Here is a 20623-nt window from a genome sequence, read left to right on the forward strand (position 1 = left end):
TTTGACAGAAATCACAAATAGGCAGAGAGGCAGGCAGAGAGAGAAGGGGAAGCACACTCCGTGTTGAGCAGGGATTCCCAATGTGGGGATCGATCCCAGGACCGAGGCCATGACCCGAGCCAAAGGCAGAGGCTTAACCTACTGAGCCACCCAGGCTCCCCCTCTTGCTTACTCCTTTAGCCAATATTTATCTGGTTTCCCCCCTGTGAGATCCCCCATGGCCTAAAGGACAAAAGCCACGTCTGGTCCCTGTGACACCCACAGCCCTGCTCCTTGCTACACCCACCTCCGGACTTGGCAGGCACTGCCTCAGTGAGGGTCTCTCTGGACCCACTCCCTGCATCATTCTAGATGCAGAGATGCTCTCAGCAAGGCAGCATTCTCCTAAGTCTTCAGGAGCCCATGGCAGTCCTTCTCCTGACATTTCTCCAGTTTTTCACAAAAATCGGCCTCCCTATGGAACACGTGCTCGGGTTCCTCAGTGCCGCGTAGGCCTGGGAGGCACAGTACTCTGTTGGTCTAGATGCTGTTTTCTGGCTGTTCGTCCTTGCTTCCTTCTTGTGGCAGAAACGAATTGAGTGCCTGCCATGTGCCAGATGCTGGCCGACAACCACTTAGCTCTGGCCTATAACCCAGCAGAGGCCAGGGGGGTCACTTTCCCCATCAACCCCCTCACATTGGGTACCACACGTGGTGGCAGGGTAGGTCTTAGATTTGTTGTGGTGTTTGGCCCATGCAGAGGCCTGAGAGCTGGGGACTGCACTTCATAGCATGATCCTGGGCTCACAGGCTGATTTTCTGCATCTTCTCTTAAGTCCTGTCCTCTCTGAACTACATCTATGAGAAATTTCTATTTCTGCCATGTCAAAGGTATTCAGAAATGCATTGGTCAGGGGCGCCTGGGTGGCTCAGTGGGTTAAAGCCTCTGCCTTCGGCTCAGGTCATAATCCCAGGGTCCTGGGATTGAGCCCCACATCGGGCTCTCTGCTCCGCAGGGAGCCTGCTTCCTCCTCTCTCTCTGCCTGCCTCTCTGCCTACCTGTGATCTCTGTCTGTCAAATAAATAAATAAAAAATCTTAAAAAAAAAAAAAAAGAAGAAATGCATTGGTCATTTCAATAGGAATCTTGGTTTGGGGACTTAGATACCTGTGTGCTAACTATTTTAGGTTTGTCCTAGTTTATTCATATTCATTCTTTAAAAAAAAATGTATTTTGGAATCATTTATGTTGTTGATTTTCTGTTAGAAATTGGGTATTACTCCTGGGAGAGCTTTAGAGGTAGAGAACAGGGAACTTGTTACAAGGATGTTTTAGCATTTTTCATTCAGCCCTGATACACTTGTATTCATAGTCATTCTTTACTGTTTAATAATGAAAGTATTTAAAGCTGTGAATTTGCCTCTGAGTATAGCTTTGGCTGTTTCCCCCCAGCTTATTGAGATAAAATTGACATATAACACTGTGTGGGATTATGATGCATTGTGATGATTTGGTACATATATGTATTACAAAATGTTTACCACAATAAGATTAGTTAACACATCTTTTATCTCACATAAATTACCATTGTTTTGTTGTTATAATGAGAATATTAAACATAGGAATTTCTCTTATAGCAACTTCTAAGTATATAATCCAATGTTGTCAATTATAGTCACCATGCAGTACATTAGATCCCTGGAAATTACCATATAACTAGAAGATATCTTCCATATCTCCTTTGACCTGCATCTCCCCATTTCCCCATCCTTGGCCCCAATAAGCACCATTTTACAACCCATATATTTTTATGTGTGAAGTTTGGATGCATATTTCATTGTTTGTAAATAGTCAACTTTGTATGATTAACATTTATTTATTTATTTATTTGAGAGAGAGACAGTGAGAGAGACCATGAGAGGCAAGAAGGTCAGAGGGAGAAGCAGACTCCCCTTGGAGCCGGGAGCCCGATGTGGGACTCGATCCCGGGACCTGGGGACCGTGACCTGAGCTGAAGGCTGTTGCCCAACCAACTGAGCCACCCAGGCGCCTGATTAACATTTTTTTAAATGATTTCATTTACTCATGAGAGACAGAGAGAGAAAGAGAGAAGCAGAGGCAGAAGGAGAAGCAGGCTCCCCAAGGAGCAGGGAGCCTGAGGCAGGACTTGATCCCAGGACCACGGGATCATGACCTAAGCCAAAGGCAGATGCTTAACCATCTGTACCACAAGGGTGCCCTGTGTGCTTAAATTTTTATCTTTTTCTACTTATTTAAAAGAATGTTTTGCATATTCTAAGAGCCACAAGATGGCTCTTTTTAAATTTATACTTTTAGGGGTGTGTAGGTGGCTCAGTGGGTTAAAGCCTCTGCCTTCAGCTTGGGTCATGATCCTGGGGTCCTGTGATCGAGCCCTGCATTGGGCTGTCTGCTCAGCAGGGAGCCTGCTTCCTCCTTTCTCTGCCTACTTGTGATCTCTGTCAAATAAATAAATAACATCTTTAAAAAATAAATAAATAAAAAATAAAAAATAAATTTCTATTTTTACTTGGTAAAATACACCAAATTTACCATCATACCCATTCTTCAAAGTCTCATTCTGTATCATTGGGTATATTCATATTGTTGTGCAGCCAACCTCCAGAACTTTTTCATCTTGCAAAATTGACCCTCTGTATCCATTAATGAACCCATTACCCCCTTTCCCCAGCCCCTGGAACCACCATTCTATGTTGTCTTTCTAGGAATGTGACTCATTTACATGACTCATAAAAGTAGCCCAATACAGCATTTGTCTTTTTATTACTGGATTATTTCACTTAGCATGATTTCTCAAGATTCCTCATGTTACATCACGTGTCAGAATTTCCTTCCTTTTAAGGGTGGAATCATCTTCCATTGATAGTAACATTCCATGATCCGTAAGTGTGTATCACATTTTGTTTATCCATTCATCTGTTGGTAGGCACTTGAGTTGCTTTGCCTTTTGGCTATTGTGAATAACGTTGTTATGAGCTTGAGTGTTAAATACCTCTTCAACACTGCGCTTTCACCTCTTTTGGATATATACTCAGAGGGGGAATTGCTTGGTCATACAGTATTTCTTTTTTTTTTCAGTGTTTCTATTTTTAACTTTCTGAGGAACCACCATATTGATTTTCTTAGCGCCTGTGTCATTTTACATCCCACCAGCTGTGTCCAAGAGCACCAATTTCTCCACATCCTTACCAAAACCTGCTATTTTGTGTTTTGGAGAGTAGCCATCTAATGGGTGTAAGACAACATTTCATTGTGCTTTTGATTTGCGTTTCCCTAACATTAGTAATATTGGGCATCTTTTCATATACTTGGCCATTTATGTATCTTCGTTAAAGAAATGTCTGCTCAAATCTTTTCCCTGTTTTTTTAACTGGGTTGTTTGTTTGCTGCTGTTGTTGAGTTATAGGAGTTCTTTATGTATTTTGGAAGTTATCAGTCATGTATGAGATACATGATTTACAAATGTTTCTGCCATTCTCTGCATTGCCTTTTTACTCTGCTGATTGTGTCACTTGAACAGAAGTTTTTAATTTTGATAGGGTTCGATTTACCTATTTTTACTTTTCTTGCCTATGCTTTTGGCATCATATTCAGGAAATCATTGCCAAATCCAACATCATAAAGCTTTCCCCCTATGTTTTCTTCTAAGAGTTTTATACTTTCAAGTTCTTATGTTTAGATCTTTGATGCATTTTTAATTTTTGCATATGTTATAAAAGCTTACGACTTTATTCTTTTCCATGTGGATATCCAGTTTTCCTAGCACCATTTGTTGAAAAGACCATGCTTTCCCCCATTGAATGGTCTTGACAACCTTGTAAAAAAATAGTTGATTATATATATATGTAAAGATTTATTTTTATTCTGTTCCATTGATCTATTTCTGCCTTTATGCCATGACAACACTGTTTTCATTACTAAAGCTTTGTAATAAACTTTGAAATCAGGAGTGATTTCAGTGAGACCCCTAACTTTGTTCTTTTTTATGATTGTTTTAGCTGTTCAGGATTTTTGAAATTCCTCATGGATTTTAGGATGGAGTTTTTGCTTTCTGTAAAAAATGATTTTGATAGGGACTGAATTAAATTGGTAGATCACTTTGGGTAATATTGGCATTTTAACAATATCAAGTCTTCCATTCCATACGCATGAAATGTCTTTCCGTTTGTGTATGTAGGTATCTTTAATTTCTTTCAGCAAGGTTTGTAGTTTTCAGTGTGCAAGTCTTTCCTCAACTTAGTTAAGTTTATCTTTCAGTTTTTTGTTCTTCTTGATGCTATTGTAACTGAAATCGTTTTCTTAATTTCCTTTTCAGATTATTCATTGTAAGTGATTTGTTCATTGATTTTTTACCCTACAACTTTACTGGTTTATTAGTTCTGAGAGTGTGTGTATGTGTGTGTAATCTTTACGATTTTCTGCATTTAAGATCATATTATCTGCAAACAAAATTTCACATTTTTCTTTCCCATTTGGATACCTTTTATTTCTCTCTGTTGCCTTACTGATCTGAGATTTCTAATAGAAGAGGACTTGAACAGAAGTGGCAAAAGCAGCATACCTGTCTTATTCTTTTTTTAAATTTCTTTTCAGCGTAACAGAATTCATTGTTTATGCACTACACCCAGTGCTCCATGCCATACATGCTGTCCATAATACCCACCACCTGGCTCCCCTACCCTCCCACCCCCTCCACCCCTTCAAAACCCTTCAGATTGTTTTTCGGAGTCCATAGTCTCTCGTGGTTCATCTCCCCTTCCAGTTTCCCTCAACTCCTTTCTCCTCTCCATCTCCAAGATGTCCTCCATGTTATATGTTACGCTCCACAAATGAGTGAAACCATATGATAATTGACTCTCTCTGCTTGACTTATTTCACTCAGCATAATCTCCTCCAGTCCCGTCCATGTTGCTACAAAAGTTGGGTATTCATCCTTTCTGATGGAGGCACAATACTCCATAGTGTATATGGACCACATCTTCCTTATCCATTCGTCCGTTGAAGGGCATCTTGGTTCTTTCCACAGTTTGGTGACCGTGGCCATTGCTGCTATAAACATTGGAGTACAGATGGCCCTTCTTTTCACTACATCTGTATCTTTGGGGTAAATACCTAGTAGTGCAATTGCAGGGTCATAGGGAAGCTCTATTTTTCTTTTCTTTTTTTTTTAAGATTTTATTTATTTATTTGAGAGAGATAGAGAGATCACAAGTAAGCAGGGAGGCAGGCAGAGAGAGAGGGGGAAGCAGGCTCCCTGCTGAGCAGAGAGCCCGATGTGGGGCTCGATCCCAGGACCCTGAGATCATGACCCGAGCCGCAGGCAAAGGCTCAACCCACTGAGCCACCCAGGCACCCCTCTAATTTTTTCTTAAGGAATCTCCACACTGTTCTCAAAGTGGCTACACCAACTTGCATTCCCAACAGTGTAAGAGGGTTCCCCTTTCTCCACATCCTCTCTAACACATGTTGTTTCCTGACTTGCTAATTTTGGCCATTCTAACTGGTGTAAGGTGGTATCTCAGTGTGGCTTTAATTTGAATCTCCCTGATGATTAGTGATGACGAACATTTATTCATGTGTCTGATAGCCATATGAGCATACCTGTCTTATTCTTGATCTTGGGAGAAAAGCTTTAACTCTTTCATTATTGGGTCTGATGTAAGCTGTGGTGTATGTACAATATAATTTGTAGCATATGTAGTATGAAGTCCTTTGTTCTCTATAGCCTTTATCATGTCAATGTATTTCTTTCTATTCCTAGTTTGTTTTATGTTTATATCATAGGAGAATGTTAAATTCTGTCAAATGTATTTTAGGTATCAATTGAAATTATCATCCCCCCCATTATTTTGTTAATATATAGGGCATTATGTCGGTTAATTTTCATATGTTGAGCCATCCTTGAATTCAGGAATAAATCCTACTTGGTTATGGTGTATAATACTTTGTACTGCTGAATTCAGTAAGCTGGTATTTTGTCGAAAAAAAAAATTTTTTTTTAATTTTATTTATTTGACAGAGAGACAGTGAGAGCAGGAACAATACAAGCAGGGGGAGTGGGAGAGAGAGAAGCAGGCTCCCTGCAGAGCAGGGAACCCGATGCTGGGTTCCATCCCAGGACCCTGGGATCATGACCTGAGCCACCCAGATCCCCTTTGTTGAAGAGTTTTGCATCAGTTTTCAGAAAAGGGCTGTTGAAGCATAGTTTTCTTTTATGGCTTTGGTATCAGGGTGATTCCAGCCTTGTAGAATGAGTCAGTATTTCCTTGCTTGTCAATTTTTGGGGATGGTTTGAAGATTAATGTTAACTCCTTTTGAATATTTGTTAGAATTCACTAGTGAAGCCATCTGGTCCTGGGCCTTCATGGGAGGGTTTTGATTACTGATTCATTCTCCCTGCTAGTTAAAAGTCTGCTCAGGTTATGTTTCTTCATGGGTCAGTTTTGGTAGTGTGTGTGTTTTTAGGAATTTGTTCATTTCTTCTAAGTTATGCAATTTGTTGGTGTATAATTGTTCATAGTATTCTCTTATAATATTTTTATTTAAAAATATTATACAGGGACGCCTGGGTGGCTCAGTTGGTTGGGCAGTTGCCTTCGGCTCAGGTCATGATCCCAGCGTCCTGGGATCGAGTCCCATATCGGGCTCCTTGCTCCGCAGGGAGCCTGCTTCTCCGTCTGACTCTGCCTTCCACTCTGTCTGCCTGTGCTCACTCTCGCTCGCTCTCTCTGACAAATAAATAAAATCTTAAAATAAATAAATAAATAAATAATAAAAAATTAAAAAAAGTATTATACAGAGTAGAGACATACTGAACACAAGAGAGTGGGTTTTTTTGTGTTATTAATTCTTTTTTATATTTTTCAAGTTTATTTTTAAGCAACTGAATTTGTAAAATTAAGGTAGCTAAAAATGTTCGTCTTTCTTCATTTTTTTTTCTAGTTTCACTGAGTATAATTGACAAATCTATAAGCTACTTGCATGTCATGGTGATAGAATGGTGATAGAATATACAAATACATTGTGAAAGGGTTCCTGCTGTCTGGTTAATGAACACATCCACGATGTCATAACTTTTGTGAGTTTGTATTGTGTATGTGAGTCTGTGTGTGTGTGGTGTTTGGGTTTGTTATTATTGCTCTTTTTGACTTGGTTGGATTTTGTTTTGTGTTCCATGGATTCATACCTAATCTCCCCTTTTTTCATACCTAGTCTCTTACACTCATCAGTCCACAGATCCACAGATATCCTGAGACGGTAAAAATACTCCCCACAGGCAGCTTGCAAAGGATGGCTAAGGACAGCTGAAGTCCTCGTAAGGCACACAGAGTATCAGGGCCTTGCTGGAAAATCCATTTCAGCCTCTCAGCAGCCCTTGTTCCCCGAGACACGGGGTCTGGAACTTCTGCCTGTGATGGGGTGACTCCCAGCTGAAATAGCGGGGTTAGCCTGGACTTCTCCGGGCTGTCCAGAGCTCCCAGTGAGCCCTCGTTGCTCCCTCCCAGAGAAAGACCCGTCATGTGAATGGCAGATCATGACTCTGAAAATCAGGGAATTTCACCCTGAAGTTTCCTTAAGAAATTTCAGAGCACGAGGTTCACACGTTTTTAGTGATGTTGAGTTAAGGAGGCCAGGCATCTTTTTTTTTTTTTTTTTTTAATTTCATTTATTTATTTGACAGAGAGAGAGATCACAAGTAGGCAGAGCAGCAGGCAGAGAGGGGGGGGGGGGGGGAAGCAGTCTCCCTGCAGAACCCGACGTGGGGCTTGATCTCAGGATCCTGAGATCATGACCCCAGCCGAAGGCAGAGGTCCAACCCATTGAGCCACCCAGGCGCCCCGAGGCTGGGCATCTTGTTGAACAAAGCTGTCAGCTGTTCCTTGCCATAGGAGTGTCTGCAGCACAAGAGATGGTGAGTGGGCGACAGGATGCACGGTTGACATCTGTGGATGGACGGTGTGGCCTCTCCGGGATGTGGACAGCTGGGCGGAGAACAAGCGCGCCATGGAACGTTTGAGGCACCGGGCTGTGCTGGCAGGTCGGGCCAAGTGCACCGCCCTCCCACGCTGCGGAGCTAACCTCAAGCATTTAGTAAATGGGCAGAGTGGGGGGAATCCTCAGCCTAAATGCAATCGTAAAATGGAATGGAATCGTAAATTGCAGAAAGAGATGCATCCACACTTTTCTGAGCTGGTTTGGAAAGCTTCTATTCCCACCTGTACACTGACAAGCCCACTAGAGGCCTCCTCTCTTGAGGGTGGTTTCTGTTTTGTGGGTGCCGCTCTGCTCTTTCTCCCGCAGGGGATTTTTGCGATGTGGTGGTTAGTTTCCACATCTCTTGGCTTCGCTCTTTCATCAGCTGCATGTCATTTTCTGTGGCTTTGGAAGGACTGGCCTGAGTTTGCTTTCCGCTGCCTCCCTGTGTGCAGATTTGCTGTGGGGACCCCCTGTCTTGCCCTTCACCGCCTCTGCCCCGGCTTTCTTTAAGTCTCCACGGGGGCCTCACCATTTGTGATCATGCCTTTCCTCTGTGGTCTGTTCCCAGTTCATTGGTTCAACACCATCTTCCATCTTTGGAGGACACATGTCGGCCATTCCCTAGTACTTGCCCTCATAAGTGTGCTAAATACAAGTTAGCCAAGAGCCACTCCCTCAGGTCCTCCAAAGGCAGGAGGATTTGCCCTGGGTGCTGGTGTGCTGTGGGCAGCTCTGTGCTGGTTGGGTGCCTCTGTCCAGGGTCTGTGGCCCAGCCACCCTCACCCATCACAGACAGGCTTTGGTGTGGACCCGAGGCTGGAGCCATGTGCAGACTGGATGTCTCAGACAGGCCTGGCCTCTGAGGCTCCTGATGGGGAGTTCAGGACAGGAATGGGATCTGCATAGGACGCTGATCCTTACCAGGAGCCACAGTGGCTACGGAGCACTCATCCTCCCTTCCCCTCCCGCAACAAGGACCTGGCAGGACCTTCGGGCCACCCACCACCCGTTTTCCACTGGGGCAAGTGAGGTCCATGGGGCAACTGTGGTTGAGTGGGCAGTGGGCACACAGCATGGCTGGTGTGGGTGTCCTATGGGGGCATCATCCCTCCCTGTGTGCATGTGCACGTAGGGGTGGCTGCCACATGTGCCTGCAGGTGAGTTTTGGGAGGTCCCCAAATGATAGGCCTCCCTCCTGCAGTGCTCCCACTGCCTCTGGGCAGGGAGGGGACAGAGACAAAGTCCAGCTCCCTGGAGGCTCTCCTGGTATGTGTGGGAGGAGCCAGAGGAGACCCTAAAGTCTGTGCTTGGTGGGGGTGAGGTAGAGCCCCCTGCCCTTTCCCACTGAGTCATTTGCATGTAAAAGGGAGGAGTTTGTTACTGGCGGGAGGTTGGTGGTGTCTGGACTTGTTGCCATGGGCACTCATGAGCTTCGGGAGCAGCTGAGTTGGCTCCCAGCCTGGAGAGGGGGTTAGGAGCAGCAAGGCTGGTGTCCAGCTAAGCTTCTGGAAGGGAAAGATGTGCCTGGGGGCCCAGGAGAAGCCAGAGCTGGCTGTGGTCACCTGCTTGTTGGCCCTGGGCAAGAGCAGACTAGGGGGGACCTGGCCCTTGGATGCTGCCAGCCAGGAGCAAGGCTGGAAGGGCCTGGAACCTCCCTCCCCAGGGCGGACCCTGCTCTCTCGCCCACACTCACCTCTGACCCATCCAGAACCGGATGGCCACAGCCATCCCACCTGTGCCCACGGCAGCTGGAGGGCCTTCCTGCCACCTGTGGAGCTTGTTGGCCCTATCCCAGGTGCTGGGCCATGGGTGCTGTGCTGGCAAAGCCTCGTGGAATCTCCGTGCTTGAGTCCCCAGTGTTGTTCCTGAGGAGGAAGGGAAGGAGTGGCCCGTTTTTGGACCCATCTCATTCTTCCCAGGGAACCTCTTTCTGGAGGCTAAAGCCAATCCTGCTGAGCCCCAGGCCCCGTCTCCCTGGATGGCAAGAACCTGGGCTGGTCTTTGTTGGAAGCCCCCTTTGCTAGAGGTCCCCCCTCATCTGCTCCCTCCCAGGGCTGTGGTGAGAATTGACCTGGTATTGCTGATTTTGGTCCAGTGCAGGCATACTGGTGCCCACAAACAGCAGGCAGGAATGTGATGGGAAAAGCAGGCAGGGAGGGTGAGGCGAGGGAGTTAGGGGGTGCTTATTGACTCAGAGGGGCACCACCATGTCAGGGTTGGCCCCTTGGCAGCCTCCCCAGGACCTGCGTAGATCTACCCACAAAGGGACTGATCTCTCCCGGGGCCAGCTCTGCCTCGTGCTGCTGCCCCAGGGGCCATGACCCCCACCCCAGCGGCTTAGTTAGCAAAGCTGCCGTGGGTCAGGCTGAGGTTGCTTGGGGAGGGCTGCTGGGCAGGGCGCCCAGCATGCAGGGGCACTGCCAAGTGCCTGGTCAGCAGCCATCAGGGTAGCAGGGACTCGCTGGCTGGGATGGGGAGGGTTTCCAGGGCTGGGCATCTGGTAGGGTGAGCGAGGCCCCTGATGGGGCAGGCTTGCTGGCGTTGGGGGAGGAGTTCTCTGTGCTGGGCTCCGACACCAGGTCCGCATTGCTCTCAGGTTCTCCTCTTGTCCAAGTCTGTCTTGAGGATGTGGCAGCAGCAGGCCAGCCCCAGACCACAACGCAGGGCCAGCTGCATTCTCCCCCGGGGGAAGGCAGGCAAAGATGGGGACTCCTTGCAGCAGGGGAAGCCAGGCGAGAGAAGCAAGGGATAGCGAGCTGGGGTAGGTCTGGGTGCCATGCGCAGCCCCCTTAGTGGACCTGGTGCCAGACTTGCTGTCATTGGACCTGTTCACCCCCCAAGGACTTCCTATACCCAGTTCCCACTGGGTCCTGAGCCTGGCTTGGTTCCCATCAGGTGGGAGTTTTCCCCACTGCCTGTCCCTTTTCCTCTTATCTAGGTGAGCATGTTTCTTCTCAAATTGATGGGAAAGTTTTGGAAATCCCCCAGACTCTAGCAGGCAGCCCCAGCCCTCTAGCAAGGCTCCTCCCAGGGATCCTTCTGTGGGCAGCTAGGGCAGGTGGCACTGGGTGTGTGTATGGGGGGGGAATCGGTCCCAGCTGCTAATCAACAGACTTTGCCACCCTAGCTTCCTTGGTTGTACAACCCAGAAGGAGAGTGACTGGGCCGAGGGGCCCTGCCTCACCCCCCAAAGCTTATTGGCCACAGGCTCCTAGGGACTGCACCTCTACTGCCCCTCAAAGGGGCTTTGTGCCACCACAAAGAGGCTCTGTCCCTCACTGAGAAGCCTGGGTGTTGCCATGGTGACAGAGGGGGCCAGGAAGAAGGGGGTCCACCGTCTTGGGGGGAAAGGGCGTTCCTAGCATACACAGGCCAGGAGCCAGCGTGGGTGACTGCTGCACTTGCCTCCCTGCCGCCCTTGGCCTGGCCTGGCTAGACAGCCTCCCAGCTGTGTTTTAGTGGGGCTTTCAGGACGCTTCATGGACACCTTGGCCCCTTGATAGGGGCTGAGCTCCCAGGCTCTGGTGCCAGTCAGATCTGTCTGCTTGTGGTCCCAGTCTGGCTTTGAGGCTCAGCCCCCTCCTCGGGAATGCCTTGGTTCCTATGCCTGCCCCAGGGTAGGGTAGGGTGGGACTCTGAGCCTGGGTCCTCAGAACTGGCCCAGCCAAGCTGCTCTGCTGTCCTTGAGATGGAGTGGGGGATGGGAAGAGTGTGAGCCTCTGCTGGAAGGGTTGGGGGGAGGCCACTCAGGGGATCTCAGTGGCATTGACCTTGGAAGCAGCTGGTCAGCCCACCTCAGACAGTAGGATACTCTGGGGCTTGACCCCTCCCTTGCTCCCCAGTTTCGCCTGTCATGGCTGAGGTAGAGTGGGTGGGCTGCTGGTGCAAGTAGAGAGGGCACTGTGACTGCCAGCCCCTACCTTCCCTATCTGGAGCTCCACAGCTCCCCAGCCCTGGGGACCTTGGGGTGTCCCTGGGCTGGCTGCTACAGGGACCGCCAAGGAGGTGAATCCTCTTTGCCCACACCCCACACTTGGAGCCTGCAAGGTATCACTGTGGGGCTGTGGCTGCAGCTGGAATGTGGGTCTGCTACTAGAGGGATAGCAAGGGGGCTCCCCTGAACCCCAGCTTGGGACCTGGGGGAGAGCTGTCCATCCCCATCCCATGAGTTCTTGTTTGTTTGTTTGTTTTTGTTTTTTGTTTTTAAAACAAGCTGTGGCCAGTTTTATTAAGGAAAAATTCTGCGTGATATACTTTTCACCAGTCTGTTCTGGCATGCTTCTAATGGTATCAGAATCACTTGGATCAATGATACTCTGTAGTACCTCCCACATGCTATACCCCATTCAGTGTTATTGCCATTGTAGTGATGGACACCAGTTTTGGCCAACATGGCGTAGTATTCTATTTCAGATTTCCTCAAGGCTGGGCAGTTGTTGGCGAGGATGACCAGCTTCGTTTTGCCATGTCTGATCATTTTCAAAGTCTGCTTTTTTTTTTTTTTTTAAGATTTATTTATTTATTTGATAGAGATCACAAATAGGCAAAGAGGCAGGAAGAGAGTGAGAGAGGAGGAAGCAGGCTCCCTGCTGATCAGAGAACCCGATGCGGGACTTGATCCCGGGACCCCGAGATCATGACCTGAGCCGAAGGCAGCGGCTTAACCCACTGAGCCACCCAGGTGCCCCCAAAGTCTGCTCCAGCACGTACTTTCCACTTTTCATAATGAGCTGGAACCTAGAGTTGATTAACTCCAGAGGCTTTTTGGTCTTCTTTGCGGCCACCATCTTCCTGCCTCAGGTGTGGGACGGCTCCAACCAAGAGCAGCCGCCACAATGGCCAGGAGAGAGAAAGGGCTCCATCCCATGAGTTTTGACAGAGGCAGTTCCCAGGGAACCAAGGAGACTCTGGGAGTGCCTCAGTTGGCACAGGGAGCAAGTGTCTGTAACCTGTCCCAGTGGGAATCTTGGGCCAGCCCTTTAGGTGCTTCTCGTGATGGCTCCCTGTAGCTCAGGCCTCCCACCAAGGAGGGGCAGCAGCTGGGATATTAACCTGTCTCTGCCTGCACCCCCGCCAGAGCGAGGCCTGTCTGCCATGTCTGGCCGATACTCCCAGCTCTAGACTCTCAGTTCCCAGACCTCAGGCACTCTGGGTCCCCACAAGTGCCACTGCCTTGACTTGACCCTGAGCCTCCTTCATCAGTACCACCATAGCCCCTGGCCCTTCTGGACCACCTGCCCAGCAGCGCACCTGTCCTGGGGCTAGGTAGCACTGCCATGGACCTGGCCTGCACTTGACCTAGGATACCCCAGTGGCACAGGGGAAGAGCCCCCCCCCCCAGATTGTTCTCCTTGCACATGCAAGTCGTCCTCCATATGATGATCAGATGTGTGCTGGACAGCCTGGGGGCAGGTCACTAAGGGGCCATCTATCCCACACCCGCCCCCACCAGGGAGTCTGGTCGCTTGCAACAGGGGTGCCTCCTCTGCTGGGAGAATCTAATTTCCAGGCTGAATCCAATTACCATTCTGTCCCTGGAAATCCTTCTGCTTTCCTCAGCCCACAGGTGGCACTGCCTTGGCCCCTGGGGAGCTGAATTCCCAGGCCGCATCCTTCACTTGTCTGCCTGCTGGGGCAGGCAACTGCTTTTCCGTCTCTTCCTTACCTTCAGCTGTAGCAGTAACTTGGCCCCTCCCTGAGCCCTGGCAACACCGGTGGGTACAGAACTCTGCCACCTAGAGGGTCCCTGCGACCTGAGGTGCTTTTCCCTATAGTCTTTCCACAGGGCGTGGGATCACTTGCTGTTTTCCACGGTCATTGCTTTGCATCTTACATCTCTGGCCACATTGCTCGTTTATGGCCTTTACTCAATTGGAGTTGGGGTTCTGGTTTTTCCTTATGGATTTGCAAGTGTGCTTTATAGATGAAGGGTGTCGCTTTACTGCTGGGTGTCACAAAGACTTGATGTCCATGTGTTGATTGTCTTTTCGTTGTCTTTATATCTTTTTCTCCTGCTTTCTATTATGGAAAATTGCAAATGCACAACAGTAGAGGGGCTGGTGTGATGCCTCCCTAGGCGCCCCTCACCAGCTTCTGCCATGATGAAGTCAAGGTCTAGAAGTAAAGCCATTGCCTTTCATCTGAAATGCTCTCCGCATATGTTACTCTAAATGGTGTCCCTTCAAAAACAAAACCACCTTAAACCACAGCATGTGACGCTATTTTGCAAGGATGTACAGAAATGCTTTGTTCTTATAAAGCTGAGCTGGTCTGTCTTTCCTTGGCAGTTTGTCCCACTGCTTTGAGGGTAAGAATAGCCTTGTCCCGCCCAGACACCCCAGCCTTACACTGACCTCCAGGCAGCACTGCGGTCCTGCTGGGTTTGGACAGACGTGGACTCTGCCCTGTGTGAACTCCCCGGCCCTGGCCTCCTCCAACGGTGGCCCAGTGCCCATCCTTGTGGGCTGACCAGAGGCTATCCCTGCAGCTGTGGGCACTGTCTGATCATAGTACGGGTGACAGGGTAAAGATGGGCCCCCATGAAGCCTGGCCAGCAGTGTTTGGAGCAGGTCTCCATGCTGGCAGTGTGGAGGGTAGGAGACATGACGCCCTCCTGGGCAAAGAGGGCCTTGGAACCACCAGGCCAGGGTTCTGCTGCTCACATCACTTCCCTATCTAGGTGGAGGGTGGCGGGTGGGGGGTGGGAGGAGCAGAATGGGTTTCAACCAGTGGCCAGTCCTCTCTTCCCGCTCTTGGGGACAACTGGCAGTGGGCCAACAGATGGCTGATGAGGAGTCGGGACTGGAGCCCAGGCCTCCGGCCTGCCTCCCCCTGCCGGCCTGACCCTTAGGAAATTCCTCTAATTCCTCAACCCAGATTGGACTCAGGCCCCATAATTTGATTTTCTGGAGCAGGGTTTGGCTCGACTCCTCGTGAGGAAGAATGTCTGGTTCAGCAGGAAGACGTCAAATGTGGGTTTAGGTTTTGGGGGAAGGATCAGCGTCTTCCCCTAGCTCCTCTGGTGGTGTCTTTGCTTTCCTGATAGACCCAAGTGTTGGCCACAGTTGTGCCACAGAGTGCTCAAGCTCCATGCTCCCCCTGCCTAGCAGCATTTCAGAGCCTTGTTCTTATCTACCCGTGCACCCATTCATCCACCCATCTCTCTACCCACCCACTTCCAACCTACTCATTCACCTGCCCATCTGACTCCATCCACCGCCATCCTCTCGCACAACCACCTACCTACTCACCCTCCTATCCATTTCCCCATCCATCTTGCCTCCTGTCCTTTCATCCCTTCATCCACTCAGCATTCTATCTACCTGGGGTCACTGGTGGGATGTCCAAGCAAAGGTAGGTTTACCCCAGGTTCACTACCTTCATTCCTATCCAGGGTCAGTGAGACTGGGTCTGCACTGCATGTTGGTTCCTGGGCTGTCGGGTGTGGTGAGAAGCAGCCTCCATCAGGGACTGCAAAGCCAGTCCAAAGCCAAAGCTGGGGTCTGGCTGAGGGTTGTGAGGGCTCTGCCTGATGGGCAGTGTGGAGCCCTTGCCAGGTGAATGGAAGCTGTGGTAACCCTGGCCAGAGAGGAGAGCAAGGGTCAGCAAAGACCCCCACAAGCATGGTGCTTCCCTGCTGGCCTCAGGCCCTGCCCAGGATTGGGCCCCTCCCTGATGTCCCCCTGGGGATGATGTCTTTAAAGTTTCATGGTCCATCTTAAAAATTCATGCATAGGGGTGACTGGGGATCTCAGTCCATTAAGCAACTGCCTTTGGCTCAGGTCATGATCCCAGGGTCCTGGGATAGAGCCCCGAGTCTGTCCATCAGGCTCCCTGCTCAGCAGGGAGTCTGCTTCTCCTTCTCCTGCCCCTACCCTCCTGCTTGTGTGCGTGTACACTTGTGCTCTCTCTCTCTTTCCCTCTCTCTCTCTCAAATAAATAAAATCTTTAAAAAACTCATGTACAGTTTGCTTTTCATGTCATCACATATTTATTGTTTTAATATTTTGAGTTACCATCAGAAAAGCCGCCCTCTGGAGCACTGGCCTGGCTCGCCTGTGCCCACACACACTCCTATGCGCAGCCGTACACCGCGGAACCAGGAAGGCCACCACATTAGGACCTTGCATACCCTAGGCCTGTCCTCAAGGCCACTGAGGTGAGGAGTCTGTGGACTACAGGCCCAGCATCCTCCCCACTTACAGGCAGAGAGAGGGGTGCACCCTCGGGCTGGGGCACAGAGCCTGGGCCCCAGACCCAGAGTCTTTGGTCTTCATGGATGACTACAGGGTATTCTTCCTCCAAGCCAGCTGGCGTTTGGGGGTGTCTCCTGGGAGACACACAGTCATTTAGCTCCAGCTGAGAGAACTGGGCAATGGGAAGGTCATTGTGGGGTTGCTCCCTGTAGCCTTAGATTTCTGGGCCTCTTGCTGGCCCCCAGCCAGAGTAAGTGGGCTCCCTTTATGGGGGGGTTCCTTGGACCCCAGAGCTGGAACATGCTGGAAGGCCCAGGGCAGTGGAGCTGGAGGCTGGGGCTGCCCGTCCCCTGCTGTCCCCTAGGCCTTGTCTGAAGGGGAGCCTGAAGTCAATCAGGAATCCATGTCTCGGCACAAGGAAGGAGGAAAGTCACCTAGGTACAGGGCTCACAGATGTCCTGATCCCAGCCTCCCAGGGCCTTGAGACCCGTGCTGCGACCAAGGACTCGAGTGACCCGGCTCCATCCCCTGCCCCACCTTGGGCTGCCCCCCAGGGAGGAAGACCCCACCGTGCCTACTTGGGGCCACCAGGCTCAGTCCTACTCTACTGTTGGGTGGTACCAGCCGTGGGGGTGTGTGCTTCTGGGGCCCCTACCCAGGTAGTGGTGGGTATGCCCAGGAGGCTGTGTGCACACAGCCGTGGACATGCCATGCTCTTTGTCCCTTACTCCTTGCTGGCTCCAGAACCCAGTCTATACTTTCCTCAACCCCTCTGCCACCCAAGCGCCTCCCCTACCCCCAAGATGGTCACCGCCTCTCCCAGCCCAACATGCTGACTTGCTGCCCCTCTGCTGGGTCACGCTGACAGTTTTCTTTGTGTGGCAGGTGTTGAGGAAAATGAAGCTTAGCTTCTGGGACCTATGCTGGCCTCTTGCTTCATGGGGCCTGGTTTTCCCAGCTTCAGAGTGCGCTAGGCTCCATGGTGTCTTGAACTCTGTGTCCACACATGCCCCCCAACCCTGTCCCTGGCTCAGTTGGTACCAGTGGCCAGGCCCAGCACCGACCCCTTCTTTCTAGGGTTCTGTTCTTGCAGCTGGCCCTCCGAGGGTGTTGCCTACTGCGCCATGTCTCTAAGTTCAGGCCCTGTGCCCTGGGGCCGGTCAAGTCACCCTCAGCAGGCTGGTGTGGGCTGGGCCAGGAGGAGGCCCTGAGCAGTGCTGGGCATCGCACCACACCCCGAGTGCCTAGCCATGTGGTCTCATGGCCCGCACCCCACCTGCTGGCCTGTTGTTGTGAGCGGGTCTGTGCTCCATATCCTTTCCCTGCTTCTTGTTGCTCACGAAGAGCACATAGGCTGGGCTGCCAGGGAGCCAGCAGCGAGGAGAGTGCTGGTGTGTGGCTGCAGTTGCTGAGTCCCTGCTGCCCCTTCCCACACTCCTGGGGCTCTCCCTACAGATGGGGCTTTACATGCCTGGGGCCCTGCCCTCCACCTTCCCTCCTTATCCAGTATGAGCTGCATGAGTTGCTTCTGAGTTCAGAATCTCAACCAGATTTTTACTCTGTCATGCGGGTAGATAGCACTCTTGTCCCCAGCCAGTGTGGCTGTGAGTGGAGGCCTACCTGCTGGTCTGTAGGCCATTGTCATCCCCTCACCTGCCTAGGGGTCCTGCCCGCTTGGTGGCTGTGGAGTGCCTTCTCTCTCCTTCCCCACGGGGGCACCAGCTCTGCCACACGAGCTGTTGTGGGCCCTACCTTCTCTGGGCCGGAGCACTGCCTCCGTGAGTTGGGCCTGTGCTGGCCCCATGAGGTTGGGATGAACCGGCATGCGCTGTGGGCAGCAGAGGGCCTGGGTGGTCTGAGAGGTGGTCATACCAGCTCTTCCTACCCTTCCCTTCCCAGAGGGCCCTGGATGCTCGCGGTCAGTGGTTCTGCTGGGCCTGGCAGGAAGCAGGGGCTCCCAACTCAGAGCCCCACACTCTGCAAGGAGGGAGCTGGCTGCTTCCGGCCTGTCTCGGATTAATGGCTTTTAATTTAGAATTTAATCAATGCAGCTTCTCTCTGGAGAGCTGGATGCTCTGGTCTGGGAGTGAGTCATATGATCTGTGAGTGGGTTGGGCAAGAGGCCTATGATGGCCTCTCTAGGCCTCTGTCCTGGCTCCACCTTGACCTTGCTCTGCTTTGCCTGCAGCCTGCTGGCATCCTGGTCATGGAGGACTGCAACATGCACTCGGCTGCCAGCATCCTGGCCTCGGTGAAAGAGCAGGAGGCCCGCTTTGAGCGACTGACGCGAGCTCTGGAGCAGGAGCGGCGCCATGTTGCCCTACAGCTGGAGCGTGCCCAGCAGCCCAGCATGGGCAGTGGTGGTGTGGGCAGTGGGCAGCCCCTGCCAATGGCCTGGCAACAGCTGGTCCTGCAGGTAACACCCCATGACTCTGGAAGGGTGGAAATGGCCAAGTAGGGGAACAATCAAGGGGCCTTGGTGGACCACAAGCCAGTATTGGATGACTTATTGCAAGATATCTTGGGGCCTCTGAAGAGGGGAGGAAAGTGGGATCCCAAGGGGACTGGAAGCCTCACTTGGGTGTACAGGGCACCCTGTGATGAATGGGCAGGACATAGCCCAACCCTCTAAATGGCACCCTCCACTCAAGTGAGTCCTCAGAGCCCAGGTAGCTGGGCAAGGTCTATTCTGGGCAGCTCAGCAGTCACTCTGGTGACACTGAGGGTTTTGCCAGCCCTGGAGTCTGCTTGCCATGATATCCTCCTTTGTCGCATGCATCAGTGAGTCAGCCCGAGGGGAAGACTTGAGCAAGGCTCTGGGGTCTGCCTACGGCTCAGAGGGTTACCTGGAGCCTCAGTTTCTCCACCAGCCAATGCCCTTAAACTGGGCTCAGGCTCCTGCTCAGCCCCAAGAGGCGTGAAGCCCTGTCTGCTCTGTGGCCAGGCCCTAAGCATATGGCCTGGACTCCTCCTTCTGGCCACTGTATCCCAGTACCTAACCTACGGATGAAACACAAGAGCATCTGGTTTATGGAGAAGGAGGGACAAAACAAGAAAACGGGGAGGCCTGGAGTTTGGTGTGATTTTTCAGTTCATATTACTGACTGAGGGACAAGGCAGGGGCTGGCAAGGCACATCACAGGAGCTCCTATCACAGGAGCCAGGAGAAGGAGGGCCCTGCGTGGGAGTCCACTCTACAGACCTCCCACTATTGCTCCTCCTCACTACCAGATCCAGAGGCTGGTGGCAGGGGGCGCAACCTACTTAGTCTCCTCACAGGGTGATCCTAGAGGGCTCTTCCAGTTGTGGTCTGCTTCTCTGGCTCAGCTACCTGAGCAGGAGTAGCACCATTGCTCTCCTAAACCTGGCAGCCAGACCTCCTCCCAGTATATCCCCCAGCACCTGCTCTCATCACTGGGCCCCTACTCTAGGCAACCAGACAGGCTCTTGGCAGCGTGGGGCAACCTGTACCTATATGGCTGGAGAGAGAGGGAGCAATGTATCAGTCTCCGTTGAGACTGACTCAGTTGGGCCTGACTCTGCCTGGCCAGGGCACGTGGGGCTCAGAAAGCAGCAGCCCATGTCGGGACAGGGGACCTGGCACGTGACCTTCCCCCCCCCGCCCCCAAGACCGTTGATGGTCTCATCTGTCAGTGGGCAATCCACCTACACAACCCAGCATGGTATACAGTCAAAGCCAAAAACGTGTCTCTAGAGGGCCCGTACGCACCAGCAGTCCCCACTATTGGGAAACTATCTTTCCAAGCCTTGGGTGCTGAGGTGGGCCAAGGAGCCAGTTCTCAGGAGCCCAGGACTGAGGCAAGGTGGGTCCAGGTGCAAGAGCCCACCCCCACCATCCCCTGGATCTCAGGCACCCCAGAGGCTGAGGCCTGCACCCCCAGATGTGGGGAGTGGAATAGCCCAGCTGGGCCACATGGGGACAGTGACAGTCAGTGACCTCAAGGCCATCCTTCAGGCGCCAGGCCCTCTTCCAAGCTCTCCCAGGCCGGAAAGGGCTTTAGCCTCCAACCCAGAGGGCGCTGCTGAAGGTCGGTGCCCCCACAGTGCCCCCATAGCCTGGAGCTGCCCCGGCCTCTTGGGGCCTGTGGACTAAAGACTTAAGGCTGTGACCTCTCCCCGCCCACTGTCCTCCTTGCCTATCCTTAGTTTTCTGTCTCTGGGGAGGAGATGGTTTTCTCAGGGCAAGATTGGAGAGAGCCTATGTTCCCAGGGCTGGGGGTGGACTGGCAGGTCTGATGGGACATTGGGGGAGGCGGGGCCACATCCGCTGACCAGGGCTGGCAGCCCTGATCCCAGAACTGCTTCCCAGATTTGTCTCAGCAGGAGATGCCTAGTGACCTACCTGCTGGGCCCAGGGCTGCCTGGAGCTGGTCTTCAGGGTTAGAGCTGGGGTCTGTGAAGCTCAGGGCCAG

The 20623-nt window shown here is 51.3% G+C and overlaps 1 protein-coding gene across 15 annotated transcripts in view; it reads left to right on the forward strand.

Annotated features, from left to right (window-relative positions):
- Positions 1-20623, forward strand: part of ARVCF (ARVCF delta catenin family member) — a 76294-nt gene that overhangs the window by 15497 nt on the left and 40174 nt on the right. For 12 of the 15 annotated variants that reach the window (XM_082697434.1, XM_082697457.1, XM_082697454.1 and 9 more), the window contains exon 3: positions 18379-18606. The exons of the other annotated variants lie outside the window; for them this stretch is intronic. In XM_082697434.1, coding sequence (XP_082553560.1) covers positions 18397-18606 — 210 coding nt within the window. In that variant the 5' untranslated portion in view covers positions 18379-18396. The remainder of the gene's footprint in view (positions 1-18378; positions 18607-20623) is intronic. 15 annotated transcript variants of the gene reach the window in all.

This window comes from Mustela nivalis (assembly GCF_964662115.1).
Source record: "Mustela nivalis genome assembly, chromosome: 14".
NCBI classification, from domain to species: Eukaryota; Metazoa; Chordata; class Mammalia; order Carnivora; family Mustelidae; genus Mustela; species Mustela nivalis.